At 40.2% G+C, this 15,866-nt stretch overlaps 2 protein-coding genes across 6 annotated transcripts in view; both read left to right on the top strand.

The window, feature by feature from the left end:
- LOC134883603 (inositol 1,4,5-trisphosphate receptor type 1) overlaps positions 1-10,217 on the top strand; it is a 59,598-nt gene extending 49,381 nt beyond the window's left edge. For all 5 annotated transcript variants that reach the window (XM_063912057.1, XM_063912061.1, XM_063912058.1 and 2 more), the window contains 9 exons: positions 441-616; positions 1,433-1,597; positions 2,236-2,425; positions 2,514-2,606; positions 3,723-3,862; positions 4,737-4,902; positions 6,552-6,712; positions 7,483-7,644; positions 8,111-10,217. In XM_063912057.1, the coding sequence (XP_063768127.1) occupies positions 441-616; positions 1,433-1,597; positions 2,236-2,425; positions 2,514-2,606; positions 3,723-3,862; positions 4,737-4,902; positions 6,552-6,712; positions 7,483-7,644; positions 8,111-8,197 (1,340 nt within the window). In that variant the 3' untranslated portion in view covers positions 8,198-10,217. The remainder of the gene's footprint in view (positions 1-440; positions 617-1,432; positions 1,598-2,235; positions 2,426-2,513; positions 2,607-3,722; positions 3,863-4,736; positions 4,903-6,551; positions 6,713-7,482; positions 7,645-8,110) is intronic.
- A 1,688-nt stretch (positions 10,218-11,905) lies between these two features.
- On the top strand, positions 11,906-15,663 carry LOC134882900 (class E basic helix-loop-helix protein 40-like). Its single transcript, XM_063910913.1, has 5 exons — positions 11,906-12,306; positions 12,425-12,488; positions 12,738-12,845; positions 13,262-13,385; positions 13,584-15,663. Exons 1-5 carry the CDS (start codon positions 12,236-12,238, stop codon positions 14,489-14,491), a joined length of 1,275 nt encoding a protein of 424 aa, XP_063766983.1. The 5' UTR covers positions 11,906-12,235; the 3' UTR covers positions 14,492-15,663.
- Positions 15,664-15,866: the final 203 nt, after the last annotated feature.

Here is a 15,866-nt window from a genome sequence, read left to right on the forward strand (position 1 = left end):
TTTTCTCTTTTAGTCAAAATGTGATTACAAACTTACAGACACATTTTAGCTTTGTATTTTAATAAATGGAGGGTGAGTAAGAGGAGCAGCAGGTTCGGTATGTCCCTGTTTTAGGCCTGTTAAACCTGGTCGAGTGTTTTAGCCTGAGTGATATGTTGTTGCTACATAAAACCCCTGTCACTAATCCTGGATTTAGACTGGGATAATTTGGAAGCTCCAGGTAGGTAGGCTCTCACTAAAGCTTAACACACACAGGCAAACAAAAAGTATGTCATATACTTTTTGGTTGTTATATAACTGACTCTCTTTGAGTAAAAAGTCTCACTAATGAAGGCCTGAGGCTTGCCTGAGAGGCATAACTTACCTTCAGATACAGCAACTTTAGCAAGTATCCTTGATGACTTGCATGTGCATTATTAAATACATTTGTTTTTGGGCAGGTATGCTGGATCCCCACCTGTCTGCCCTGCTGTGGATGGGAGTCTTGGCCACACTGGTCATTGTGATCATCATGCCCCAACCGCTGGGCATCCGTGCCCTCGTCATTATCACAATCCTTCGTCTCATCTTCTCTGTTGGCCTGGAGCCAACACTCTTCCTTCTGGGTGCCTTCAATGTGAGTATTCTAAAGGGTCAGTTCAGCAAATGACATGTGGTTGTTCCCAGTTTATGTTTTCTATTTATTTTGTATGATCTGACACTTTGACATGTTCTCATCTCTCAAGTCTGTAATAGTGTGCGTCTGTCTGGTTAATAAAAAAAATCCCCAGAGACATGCTAAAATCAAACCATCTTTTCTACCATTTATACACAACTACTTCCACATACTGAGAAAGTTGCACCACATTAGTTCCAGTTCTCCTTTCAATTCTCACTCATGCCCACTTGGCAGGCGCCCCGATCTGCCTGTGGTGTCGCCCCCTGTCCCTTCAACTTCTCCTTGGCAGAGCCCTGCTGCGCTTTGGGTGTGAAGTGCGTCACTGGACCCAAGAGGGTGTGACACCACCCCTGCACCCGCTAGAGATTTCTACAAGTGCTCTTAAACACATACACACACAAAAAATAAAGTCACCAAATAAAAGCACTCATCTGTGCTCTCAATCGCTATGTTGACATGTACACAAGAAACTGGTTTATTGAGAGGGATCACATCAGCGTCAACGTCACTTTGGACTGCAGTAACCTTGTTACTCTCTAAAATCTTGTGTGTAAGCAGCATCCCTTTTCCCCCTGTGTCTTGTATGCATGACATTTTGAGGAATCAATTACTTATGTTTATGTAAACACAATCAGTGTGTCCTCACTGAGCTTAAAAAAACCACACCCACCATGCAGAAGTGTTTTTTCCATGTCTGCCCGCGCCCCCTTTAGCAAGGCAATGGGTGATTGTCCTTTGTTCTTGTTATTAAGGAAAGTTGCCTTTGTCTTCCAGGTGTGCAATAAAATCATCTTCCTGATAAGTTTTGTGGGGAACCGAGGAACCTTCACACGGGGCTACAAAGCCATGGTGCTGGACTTTGAGTTCCTCTACCACCTCCTTTACCTCATCATATGCTCTCTGGGGGTGTTTGTCCACGTGTTTTTCTACAGCTTGCTGGTGAGAGACACAAACACACACAAACCTTGAGAACACACACATTCTAAGAATCCTTTAACACCTTTGCAAACACACAGAACCTACTCGCTAGCTCTGGGTAAAACCATGTGGAAATGTTTCTCTAAATGTAGCATTAGCTTTCCATCATGGTGCATTCAAGGACATATTATACTTTCAAGCCAGAAGTGACCATATTTGGTTCTGTAATGATGTTTCTGTTGTTGTTTTTTTCTTGTTGTTGGGGTGTTTAATGCCGTGCACCAGTGCCTCAGGTCTGCTTTATATTGTGTCAGACTGAATATGCCAGTATTTCAATATGTTTTCCATTTACACAGGCCAAAGCAGCTCCTCTGCAGAAGCAGCGCGCCATAAGTCTGTAGTTCTTGTATTACAAGATGCTGAAAACATGTTATCCATGTAAGACAAAGAAAAATATTGATTAAGTGTAAGAGCACAATGTATAAAAGCCACATAATTCTAGAAATTTAAGCTTTTAATCCAGAAGCTCAATGTATTTAAAAGTAAAACTGTAATACCTGTAAATCTGAATTATTTCATACATACACATACATGTTTTATTGTTAACAAAGTACAAAATATTTATCGCTTTTTTCGTAAAATGTGCTTTGCCCCTTTAGCTGTTCGACCTGGTATACAGAGAAGAGACTTTGCTGAATGTAATTAAGAGTGTGACTCGTAACGGACGCTCCATCGTGCTGACCGCTGTGCTGGCTCTCATCCTGGTCTACCTGTTTTCCATTGTTGGATACATTTTCTTCAAGGACGACTTCATCCTGGAGGTCGATCGTATCCCCAACACAACTCTGAGTGAGGACAGACTTCTGTAATTTTTACAAACAATTTTTCATTTTGATTAGATAGAAAAATGTAAGCACTGTCTCTTTCTACTTTCTAGAAAATGGAGCCAGTCTGGCCAGTGAGTTTCTGTCTGCAGGAATGTGTCAGGGAGGGATTGATGAGAACTGCACCACAGAAGCCCCGCAGGAAGGCAATGCATACCGCAACAATGGGTTTAACAGCATGAGCAATGTGTCTTTATCTAAATACTCAAATTACAAACAATCTATGTTGTTCAGCGAATTTTTCTTGCGACTAATTAAAACAACATTCTTAAAATATCTACATTGTATCTAATCGTAGTTTATAACAGGGTTAATTTTAGTTTAAAAATGAGAAAAGATAAGATGTACTTTATTGATCCCAACTTGGAATTTTTTTTTTTTTTTTCGGATCCAAACCTTAGACCCAGTTTTTCTAGACCATCTTAGATATTTGAAAATGATGACAAAATAGTAATAAAAACCCAGCAAGAGTTTAATGAAGGAATTGGTTATGGTGTTGTCTTAGAAATCTGGAAAACTGGAAATCACACTCCCTTAGACACTAAAATGATAATCAACACAGCAGGGATCATTATATGTTGTTTCCTGTCCAACATGTTAATATGTCAGAGGTAATTCTACAATGGCCTATAAGACTCATCAAATTAGATAAATGTTTTAGAATCTTTGTTTTTCTGTCAGACTCAGAACAACAAGTTCAACCAAGGCCGTTGATACATTTACAAAAAAACTGTTGCTTCGACTATTCACCTTCAAACTGTCCCCCAAAACATGTAAACAAGGTTACAACAGATAAAAGTTTCTGCTACTAAGCCATGGATGTTTAAAAAGTCATACCTTATTTACACTGTGACTATACTGCCATAAAATCCCACTCATACACAGATGGATATTTTTGACCTGAGAAAATATCATCAGGCGTCTTACATGATTTGACGATGCCCGATGAAGGTCTCTATGGAATCGACACGTTGCACAATTCAAATTTCTGGGAGATTTTAATACAGATTGCATCTTATGTGATATTTTTTAAATGATCATAATATCAGAATAATAATAATTAATTATTAATAATAATAATAAATAGCAGTATGTGATGCTATTAGATTATAGAGAACAGTTATTGAACAGCTTTTAATTAAAAGAAAATGTAATAAGTGGCAGTACAGTGAATCAAATACAATATGTTGCTAAAGCGGTACTTTATGTCATGACGCTAAATAAGACTAATTAAGTTAAATCTTTCCTGTTGGCTTCCTCAGATTTGGGGCAGAACGGTGAGGAGGACAGCAACATGGAGCGGACGTGCGATTCTCTACTTATGTGCATCGTCACTGTGCTCAGTCATGGCTTGAGGAGTGGGGGGGGTGTCGGGGATGTTCTCCGCAAGCCTTCCAAGGAGGTAGATGCAACTCTGATTAGACGCCTCACCCTAATTTTGTGTGTGTGTGTGTGTGTGTGTGTGTGTGTGTGTGTGTGTGTGTGTGTGTGTGTGTGTGTGTGTGTGTGTGTGTGTGTGTGTGTGTGTGTGTGTGTGTGTGTGTGTGTGTGTGTGTGTGTGTGTGTGTGTGTGTGTGTGTGTGTGTGTGTGTGTGTGTGTGTGTGTGTGTGTGTGTGTGTGTGTGTGTGTCTGCAGTGACGGTCATGTGGGCTGGCTGCAAACTCACCCCGCGCTGAACTTGTTTTTAAAAAAGGTTTCGCAATTTTCCTTGCAGCTGTTCTGCCTCCGCCTGTTTTGGGAATTGAACCTCAAGAAAGAGTTCCACTGAATACAGGCTCAACCACTAATGATGTCATAAGAGGATGTGAATGTGTTGCTCATGTGTTAACAGCATAATGTAAAAAGGGCCAAGAAGTATTTTCTGCCTGGTTAGATATGCTGTACATTGTACTGTGTTCAAAACAAACTTGTCCTTCATATGTGAGACTGCACCAGGCTACCATTATTTTACAGCTCCATTGTAGCTCAATTCGCTAATGATGTAAAGCAGACACATCTCTTTTTAAACTGTGTCTGACCTCCATCATCCATGATGATGAGCGTTTACCTCAATTTTTGCACAACATTATCCCCAACCCCCAAGTTTATGTAAAGACCAGGCTTTGGCTTTGGCTCATACATTAAAATGGGACACTCATTTCAAATAGCTCATTGTCGATGCTGTACAATCTAAATAAAATTGTTAATTACAATCTGTTTTTTTCTGTCACTACCTCAGAATCAGGTACTGTTTTACTCATTTAAGATCTAACCATGTTCCCTGTTTCTTTCCCAGGAGCCTCTGTTTGCTGCCAGGGTGATTTATGACCTGCTGTTCTTCTTCATGGTCATCATCATAGTTCTCAATCTCATCTTTGGTGTTATCATCGACACCTTTGCTGACCTGAGGAGCGAAAAACAGAAGAAAGAAGAAGTCCTGAAGACTACATGCTTCATCTGCGGTAAGATTTCTCAACTGATCTGTTAATAAAAATAATTTTCACCTTCCTAACTGAAATGACTAACCTTGTGAGTCTGTTATTTCTTACATTAAATAACATTTTTTTTAACTGTTGTTAATTCACAATCATCCCCGTAAAGGGAATTCACAAAAATCAACAGATTTTGAGTGTTTTTATTTGCAATCCACAAAAAAACACGTATAACCTTCCATCCCTACACATATGGCTTTTGTTATTTTTGGCAAAGCTCTCTTTGCCAAGCATTCAGCATGTTCTGCAAGGTTTTCGTTATGATATTGTCATGGGAATCAAGCCTCTTACTTCCAAATGCCAGTTACTTCTTTAATCATTGGAGTATCCTGTCTGCCTGGTACAGGGTCTGTGCTCTGTTGTTGTAACAACTCTGAGTTGCAAAGTTTCTGTGTGTCATTAGTACTCTTCAACAATTAAACTTGTCTCACTAGGTTACTGTAATTCCCAAATTCCCCGCTCTAAACATTTAATTTCTTGGCGTGTTTGTGGTTCGGTCTGTATAGGTGACTGGTGTTTTCAGTCCCCTACCCTTTTTCCCTCCCCCTGTTTCACTTAGCTGTCGTTCCTAAGAAGGCTGAGTCATGAGAGCTTCCTGCCACTGCTCTGCTCGCCTCCATAATTCATGTCTGTCTCACACGCACACACATTATCTCCCACTACCTCACACACAAATCATTTTCAAACCATATGTTTGGGCATCTTTACTCATTGCCTATATATGGACATTATTTTTGTGTGTGCCTAAAAAAAGTACACCATGCTGCTGAGTATGTGAGGCACTGTTAAGTACATATGTGTGAGCCCAAATGGACTTGCTATGTGTGAGCATGTATGTGTGCGTGTTGGTTCAGGCTGTCGGGACAAGTGGTAAGCATATGGAATGAAAACAGCATTATGTCACCCAGCCAGCCAGCAGCTCCTCTGACTCATTCGTGTTAAAGAAGGCCAGGCCACATGGGAACCTGCCGTCTCTATGGTTTCCTGAACAACCACAAGGGAACAGGAGATGCAGAGATTAGGAGCCGACCTCTGCAGGCTTAAGGGGCTCTCCATCCTCTCCAGCTTGGTTTTATGAGACATCGATCCTTCTCTCAATCTTCCATTAGTTTTAAGGCTTAAGGATTAATTCCTGCCACGGTTTAATTTTTTACCTGCAGCTAAAATGGTTTCTGTTCAGGAAATCAGAAAGTATATATTTTGCTTTGAAATCCATCTAAGAAAAATCACGAAAGCAAGAAACGTCTCCGCTGTTCTCATTTTCTTTTCCATACTGAACGCTCGGCAAAACAAAAATGGTGCTTTTTATTCGCTTTCAAGGACACAACACTCGTTCCACTTATCCAACAGCCGTCATGGGTGATGCTTCATTTTCTTACCCTAAATGTAATTTGTTTCTTTTCTAAATGAGACCTTCACACCAATGAGACTTCTTGAATACATTTGTTTTAACTTACTTAATATTTTTTCGTCACCTTCACACTTTGTCATTCATTCATTCCTTCAAAGTGTCATGTTCCTCTCCCCAAGGTCAGAAACCGGTACTATAAATTATGACTACATTTCTTTCTTAAACATACTTTAAAACCTTTTAAAAATGTGTAATTGCTCCTTTACAGGTCTGGAGCGGGACAAGTTTGACAACAAGACGGTAACTTTTGAAGAGCACATCAAAGAGGAGCACAACATGTGGCACTACCTCTTTTTTATTGTGCTTGTCAAAGTTAAAGACTCCACCGAATACACAGGCCCCGAAAGCTACGTGGCTGAGATGATCGAGGTAAATGAAAAGCTTTGAAACACAGTTTTTAGTCAACAGGATGGTTGTCTAATTGGAACACATAGTAAAAAAAACATGTTTTTCTGCACAGAAATGTTTGTCCGGTCCACTAAGTTACTTCACAGCTTGATACTGTATATATTTCGTCCTTGCACATTTTTCATTTTCATGGCCAGTCTGTGTGCTGCTTTTGTAGATCCTGGTCTAGTGCAACAATGCTGAATGAATGAACAGTCAGATGGGCATTTACATTTGTGTCACGTTTTTTTTACAGTAGTGATGTTAGCTTATGCTTTAGAGTCAGACTTGGAAACCTGTACAGGCATGTCTCACACACTTTGAACACTGATGTGTTCCTCTTTTCTTATCACGACTGACAGACATGCCGCTCATCAAATTTAATCACGCAAACAGACTTGTGCAGGCAAACAGGAAGAGGGTAGATGACGGTACATGAGTTGCTTCCTAACCCTAAAACTGATCAAAGAATGATAAGTAATTGTTAGTCAGTTCACTGGGATTTCCATTAGTCGTAGGATTTACTTAGTATAAGATCCTTCACTCCCCATTGTTACTCCTGTGGCAATATACCAGGCAGGCATGTTTCTTCAAAAACAGACTGACTCCATTGTGTAATCAGATTCAAGCCCTTGATTTCCAAACACTAGCACCTTCCTGTTTAAAATGACCAATACTTTTTTGACATGACTTAACATTATTAACTAGTAAATGTACTAAAGTCCGTGGCTTATGTGCTTGGTCGACCACAGGAGCACAACCTGGACTGGTTCCCACGAATGCGAGCCATGTCACTGGTGAGCAGTGATGCAGAGGGTGAGCAAAATGAAATCAGGAACCTGCAGGAGAAGCTGGAGTCCACCATGAGGCTGGTGTGCAACCTGTCAGGACAGCTGACTGAGCTCAAGGAGCAGGTATACCTTGACAGTAAATCATGCACTATCTCAGTTGGGTGTACACTAACATTTTAACTGGTTGCCTTTTTTCAGATTGCTTCAGTGTTCAGCCTTTGGACGTTATTGACAACATACTAGTATTGTTATTACTCAAAACCAAAAAGTTGTTTAATGAACAATTACATGGGAAAGGCTATTAAGGAATAGTTTCATTTTTACAAATACCAATAATTACCGTTACCATACCACCACAATAATTAATGAGTATTAAATAATTAGGATGTGATGTTCGATACTCCTCTTTAAATTGAAAGCTCCTTCCAGCAACCAGTTAGCTTAGCTTAGCTTGAAGAATAGGAATAGATAGCCATAAACACCACCAACACACATAAGGCTACCTGTACCTCTGTAAAACCACAACATTGATTTTTAGCCATGTCTGCTAGCTCGTAGTCAACTACCGTTTTTCATTTTCCCTCTGTAGATGACGGAGCAGAGGAAGCAGAAGCAACGAATTGGTCTTCTTGGTCATCCTCCTCATATGAACATCAATCCCCAGCAGCCTGCCTGAGGGCCCTTGGGGCCAGTTTCACCAGTGCCTGAGCACTCCTGCCAGTGCACCTCACGTTGGACAGGAGAATGCCAAATGAAGTCCGTCTTCAGTATGTGTTTAGGTCAATGTCTGACTGTATACTTCACCAGAAACTCCTACAATAACTGTTTCTACAACATGCGTGCTTCTGAGTGTCTGGGTGAAGCAAAAGTTATTTGAGTATGTTACTCGCGGACTGTAGTGTGGATGTGTCTGTGTGGGTAGAGTATGCACCAAGTGCCTCGGGACCTGAGAAGCGAGTCCTGTGGGTTTAGGAGACAAAAACACTGAATTCAGCTTTACTACCCCTAATGCCTTCTGCCTTGTACCATACTAACAGCATGCCAAAGGTCAGCCATTGTTCCTGAGGGTGTTATTCCTCCCAAGTAGCTTTGTAATGGGATGTTAATCATCAGTGATAAACCAGCAAACTCATGTCATATGAGGATAACATTTCTGTGTTTTTATTAAACACATGTTGCTTTTGACTGATAGGAAAAGGAATACTTAATGACAGGAATGTCCCAATAAGAATTGATTTCTTTTTTTCGGGATATGTATAATACATATATATATTACGGGACACACAACACCTGTAAACACTCCTGAAGAGGTCAACATTATTTGCAAAGTTTCATAATCACTTCACAATATTTTGCAATCTCAAGTACAACTTGTGTTCATTGAAAGACTCTTACGATTAAAACAGCTTTTGAGGAGACATTAACACTTGTTAGGAGTACATACTGACCTGTTAGTAACTTCTCTGTAATTCTTAATATTGATATAGACCCACTATGGAGAAGGAGCCAATCAAGTGACTGCTTGTCTCTGAAGCTGGTTCCATGTTGTTTTTAGGAATAGAAGTGATATGAAGTCACATTGGAATCAAACAGTTGAACCAAATATATAGGATTTTGGGAGAAACGTTGGTTAAATTAGATGTATATTCTTCTCTGCACTGAATTATGTAATCTTTTTTTCATCCATTTAGTCCTAAAGCACTGATATTTTCTGTAGCACACAAATGATTGTTACGTCACTTTGTAAAGCCCCACTAGAGAATGACTGTTTGCGTGTCTGCGCATTTGTGAGGGGAAAATAGAGAAAACTAATAGGTATAATTTTGGAGTGCTGCTTGACCAAACTGAACTTTTATATTAATAGATGGTTTGTGTCTGAAATGAAACATTCCATTGTTGGAGTCTATTTAAATAAACAAGTGTGTAAAATAATCTGTTGCTGAGTGTTAAAGAGTATCCGCATGATTTAGAGGTCAAGGCAAAGACCCAAACATAATTGACAATAAAGTGTGGCAGTCAGATGAATGAAGAGCTTCACAGAAAAGTACATTTGGAAACGGGTGGAAGATTAAATATTACCTGTAGTCTAGAAATCAGGAAGTGCCCTTATCTTATTATGAGGAAATATGTTGCCTTGTAGAGTGTCAACAGAGGTTGCAAAGTTTTAGTTTAACTTGACCTTTTGGGATTTTATCACATCACCGATTGATGATAGTATTTGTTTTTCAATTATAAAACTGGCTTCTTTTTTTTTTACAACTGACAATATTATAAATACAGCTTATCCTAAATACTTTTCTGCAACAGTAAAGAGACTTTGCCTCCATAACATTTTTAAAAGGCTTATTATAATACCTTTAACAGCAGCTCAAGCTTTTGTCCAATTAAACATTTTATCAGCAGATATTGTAATGTTCGGAAATACTTTGTCCAACAGAATAGACATTTTTTTCAGCTTTATGCTGAAAACAACTATGGTCTTGTTACAAGATGATTGAATTAAAACACACATGCACATTTGCCATTATCGGGATTTCATTATAATCTGATTAAATCTTAAATTGTGTTTGCCAAGACTTGGTTCAAGGTTTGCCATTGTTGTTTTCCGACAGCCCATCCTATTTATATTTAATTTACTAAGGAAATATTTGCAGAAAATTGGTTAACTATTTTGAATAAAGACCCTTGTTAATTTATTTCTGGTAAATCATCTACTTTTCTGAAAGTATGAAGATGTATTTATGAAAATGGTCAATGCTTATGGCTCTGTGGCAGATGCTTCTTTCCTCACTTGTTTTTGTCAGATAAATTAGATGTATAGTCCAAACGAACATGTGTTGGTATATAATATCAAATCAGTGATTAAATATATAAGCAAAAAATACAAGTTTTGTATTTAAAATACATCATTAATCCACACTGACTTAAACTAGCAAAAAATGACTCATAATTTGACAGTTAAAAAAAGGTCCATCTTAACATACTACTTTGAGTTACAAACTGTTGGTGTATTCATGTAAATATCTAGATTAAAGGTCATTAAGCTGTTATAGGACTGTAAGAGTCTAATACAGGCTGAAAAACTTGTTACATTTATTAGTACAGAATCAAACTCTACGGCCAATTAATTATCGTATTATTTTATAGAAGAACATTGTTAATGGGAATGTGTTACTTATGGTTTTGAAGACATTTAAGAGAGTAAAGAGATATTATTATATTGCCCCTAAGTGAAATAATTGAGGAATCATTATCAATTCAATGTCATTGCCATCAATCCTTTGTGCGTTAATCTGTCATGTTGCAACCAATTGTAGGCCTACTTTCTGAAAATCAGCATTCAAGAGAGGGTGTTTGTGTGATCAGTGCTTATAGCCTGCAGCAGACAGGTGCAGCCGACTTGTGCTGGATGAGCTAGATGTGCCCTGCGCGCTCAGCAGGCTCCCAGTGCCATGAGGAGATCAACGTGACAGCTGGCACCGCCTCATCACAACAAACCCTCCACACTATCAAACACTCATAAGTACACGTGGTTTTCACGCCCTGGTCACACCGTTTAAACCTGATTGCACCTGTCTGCTGCACACTTTTTGATACAGAATACTCCTGAATGTATTAAATATGATTCTATGCTGAACGTGTTATCAAATATGTTGATTTATGTTCTACAGGAACTTAGAAGGAAAATAATTAGGCTTCAGAATCAGATTCAGAAATCTTTTATTCATCCCACAGCAGGGACATTTCCAAATGTACAGCTTAGGGTGAAAGCTCAAGACAAAATGCGATTATTAGAGTAGTAGACTAAGATATTAAATAAAAGAGACTATCCAAATAAGTAAACGTCCATAAAAACAAAAATAGTAGCATCATTATAGAATGTAAGTGAACATAATAAAAGTAAATAGTTGGCAACAAGGGACAACGGTAACATTGTAATAAGCTGATATTGTTCCTACATAATCAATGAAATGTTGAGTATACATATATTTAAAAACAAACATCTATGCATCAGAAAACACTCAGTTTAGGGATTCCATTGCACTTGATTACATTAAGCATTACTGCAGTATAATAATCCTGCAAATTGATATGACATTTTTAATGGAGTAATTGTATGCATTTTTGGCGCCATTCCCACTCGCCTCGTGCTGCAAGGCCGATTGAACTCCTTTACTCTTTCGCTGCCAGCACGTTCTCGCAGCCGTGGCGCACGCAGCCTTGTTTCAATACACTTCAGCATGGAGGTACACGGGATCCAACACGCTCCGCCCTGCGCTCTGACGTAGAACTCCTGCCGCCCATTGAGACTACTCATCGGTAGAAAGTGGGCCGTCCCTCCACCGAGGATACAGCGCCGTTTAACACGTGAGCCTCATGTGACAGAGGTAGGTCAGGCGGAGCAGAGAGTCAGAGGGTTTATTTAACTCGTCGCTCTGTCCTCCCTCACTTTCCAAACGCGCCACCAACAGGGTTACCTTCATTCTGCGGCAGGAAATCGCAGGAACTAACTTGGACTTTTTTCACAAGAAATATAACATTTACACTATTACGATTAAATATAAGAAATTATTACAAACCTTGCCCATATTAAAAGAAAAAAGCATTTAAGTGCATTTTCTATTTTCCAACTTTTTTCATCACGAACATATAAATGCGTTTTTGTTTCTGACTGCACTACATCGACTTCACTGCGTAATTGGAGTAAAAAAAAATGGAGCGAATTCCCAGCGCGCAACCACCTCCTCTGTCCAAACACCAGACTGATCTGTCGGACATGCAAGGGTAAGTTATACTTAAAAATGCTTTCCTTAAACGCACCTGATGTTTTATTTTTTCTGTACCTTATACTTCACCAAACCATTACCTCATACCTTAACGTTCTGTCTTCGTATGTTTTTAGGATGGATTTCCCGATGTATGTTTATAAACCCAGGCGAGGAATGAAGAGAGGAGAGGAGAGCAAGGTGTGTTATCATTTAGCTTTTTACTACCTTGTTAAGTTTTAACAACACATGTTTTTTTTAAAGGATCTCCAAGGTAGAAATTAGCCTTGCAGTATTTTGGTAGTCCCATAAATGGTTGACCTACTTAATGCAACGACATAACTTCTGGAGTCCTTCCTATCGGAGCTTCTGATATTAAAACAACTATCACTGTGTGCTCTCAGAGCAGCTGAATTTAACAAATTATGACGATTTTTTTTTTTATTGCAGGAAACCTACAAGCTGCCTCACAGACTTATTGAAAAGAAAAGGCGTGACCGGATAAACGAGTGCATCGCTCAGTTGAAAGATTTATTACCAGAGCACCTGAAACTCACGGTAAGTTCCTGTTGTGGCTGAAAGGGATAATGGGATTCACTGTGTTGAGTTGCATGCACCATCGAGTGGCTGTTCAGTGGTATTACATCATGTGTGCGTCAGTAAATGACAGCTCACACTGAAGAGGATGTTCACAAAAAGAAGAAACTAAATACGATGTGTCCTGTCATTTGTAAATGTTTAAACCTGGGAATTTAAAGCCTATATGCTGTCCAAAACAAAAACAGAACAACTGCAATAAACCTTATGCTCATGAATCCATGTTGCTTTTATATACATGGCTCCTATAATGTTAAACATCTCTTATTTATTATTTTGTGATTGCTGCTGTAGTGTTTTGATGATGAGAAAACCAAGAGCATGTGTAGCAGAGTAGTAGAGCATAGACAGATGCTGACTGTGTGTGTTTCCGACAGACTCTGGGCCATCTGGAGAAGGCTGTGGTTTTAGAGCTTACACTGAAACATGTGAAAGCCCTCACCTCTATTTTGGAGCAACAGCAGCAGAAGATCCTCGCTCTGCAGAACGGCATGCAAATTGGTGAGCTGCAGATCACTTACACACAAAAAATGCACATGCAGCAGGATGGTGTGTTGGACAGAATGCAAATTATCAAGTTAAATATACAATGACAGAATTCTGAAGAGCTAAAGGTTAATAAGTGACTTGGGATATAGTGTTGGCATCCATATCAAACTGCAAAAATTCAGACTGTGTGTTCTCTTGTTGTTTTTACAGAGCACCCGTCTATCAACCAGGAGAAGTCAGAGGAGATGTTCCGCTCTGGTTTCCACATGTGCACCAAGGAAATGCTTCAGTTTCTAGGCAATCATGAGACGGATGGAGACCTCACGCCATCCCATGTCATCAATCACCTTCACAACTTAGCTGCAGAGGTGCTGCAAGGTCCAGTCCGACCCCGCACTCCACTCAGCCCTCAGTCAGAGGAGATCCCTGCATACCACCAGCACCCACTGCACAAGGAGATCCCCAGCAGCTCACCCCCTAAACCTAGCGAAGGCTATGGGAGGAACTGTGTGCCTGTCATCCAGCGGGCGTATGCTCCAATGAGCAGTGAGCAGAGTGGCAGTGATACGGATACAGACAGCGGCTATGGGGGAGAGGTAGAGAAGGTGCCACAGGGACGTCCTGATTTCTACGGTCAGGAAAGCCAGCTGAAGCGAGGGCTAGGCGGGACGCAGAGCTCCAGCATAAAGCAGGAGGATGAGGATCCGCAGCACAAACGACCCCGGGTGGAGTCATCTGAGGATGAGCTGCTCTCAGGTGGAGAGTCATCCACATCATCGTCCTCTTGCAGTTATGGCAGTTACATGAGCGTATCCCCTAACCGTCAGCCTCCTCCACACCCCCTCTGCATGCCTTTCTACCTCATTCCACCTTCTGCTGCAGCCTACCTGCCCATGCTGGAGAAATGCTGGTATCCCGGGGCTGTGCCCATGCTTTACCCTGGCATGGGAGGCTCTGCATCCACTATGACAAGTGAAAGACAATCTCCACCTCAGCTTTTGTTGTCTCAAAGGGGAGGTTCTCCAGCCTCAGCCATATCTCAGACCCCCATGGACTCCCCTGCCCTCCTTCAGGCACTAAAGCAGGTACCACCAATCAACCTGGAAACCAAAGACTGAGACACAAGCGAAACAGGAGTGAAGAGATGATCCTGTTCTCGTACCTCAGAGCAGAAACAACAGTAGGAATGAGAACATGACTGATCCTTTCCATAATCCATTCTCATTCCTGTCCTCTGTTCCTCAGCCTGGAGGTCAAATGGCAAACTGGAGAAATGATCAGGAAGAGATGGAGGAGAGAGCAGCATCCGACCACACTTGGAGGATGTAACGCTCTGTTTGAATGTTAAATGCTCTGTGGTATTACTCAGTGCTAATGTATCATATGAACTGGACCGCACACATCCACAAAAACAAACACACACACATACACACACTTGGATGAATGTAAAGCAAGACATTTTAGATGCTGCTGTTAAAGTAAAACGCTGATGACACTGATGCATCACCCTTGTAGCTGTTGCAATAGAGACACGCCATCTTTGTACTTTAGAAAGTGTTGCACGAAATGTTAGCAGTAATTTCTCACCAAAGGTTTGTTGCCTACGCCCTTTAGGTCAACATTATCAAATATGAGAATGCCCTTTAAACCAGACACTATGATGACTGGCCCCATAAGATAAAAAAATGGTTCCCTCAAGTGTGTACAGAAGAGAGTAAGAGTACACCCATTGAATGGATGAATGAACGGGCCACCAAATGACCACACTGAATGAGAAGTCTTGTTTTTCATTGACAAACAGACATTTTAGATGGATTTTCTGCAACCATTGTTCATAGACTTCTTGTACATTTCTATTTTTGATACCTGTTGCCGCACTCTGTCCGCCGGAGAAGCAGAGGTTGGGCAGAGCGTGGACAATTGTACGTGTACTCAGAACTGTGTACATACTGTAGCACTGTGCTGGACCTGGTCTGCATACACAACATCTGTTTCTGCTCAAGTCAAACCTGGTGTTTGTTCTTGCCATTGCCTTTTACTTGTGAAAAGCTGATAAATCTCAGTTGTTATCCTCTGTACTTTGTATGAATACTGGATTCAAAAGGAGAGCGGAGGAGTGAAGTTGAATGTAAACATTTTACCATAAGACTAGTTTTCTATAGAAAGAGGTACTTGAAATGTTATATTTTGGGACCTACATGAAAGATGTTTAATGTACATATTTTGTCTATAAATGTTGGTATACATTATATAAGTGTTTTAATAAAGTATTTTTTTTCCCGTGGAGAAACTCTTTGACTGTATGTATATAAAAGAGAAGGACAAAATATCAGTGAAATGCAATCTGTTCTTTAACAGCGCCACAACATTCTTGTCACAGGAAACACTTATGTAATGGCAGATCTGTAGCCCAGCTCTCCTGCTGGTTAACCGTCTGCGCCCACTCACACAACAACAAGCAAATACATGCGAGTGTAAACAGTTTGAATTAAT

The sequence above is a fragment of the Eleginops maclovinus genome, chromosome 20 (genome assembly GCF_036324505.1).
Source record: "Eleginops maclovinus isolate JMC-PN-2008 ecotype Puerto Natales chromosome 20, JC_Emac_rtc_rv5, whole genome shotgun sequence".
In the NCBI taxonomy this organism is placed as follows: domain Eukaryota; kingdom Metazoa; phylum Chordata; class Actinopteri; order Perciformes; family Eleginopidae; genus Eleginops; species Eleginops maclovinus.

Excerpts from the sequence above, each read along its gene's own strand:
- LOC134882900 (XM_063910913.1), top strand. The coding sequence starts at position 12,236 with ATGGAGCGAATTCCCAGCGCGCAACCACCTCCTCTGTCCAAACACCAG. Across the intron at positions 12,307-12,424 it reads GATCTGTCGGACATGCAAGG|GATGGATTTCCCGATGTATG; the intron begins GTAAGTTATACT and ends GTATGTTTTTAG. Across the intron at positions 12,489-12,737 it reads AGAGAGGAGAGGAGAGCAAG|GAAACCTACAAGCTGCCTCA; the intron begins GTGTGTTATCAT and ends TTTTTATTGCAG.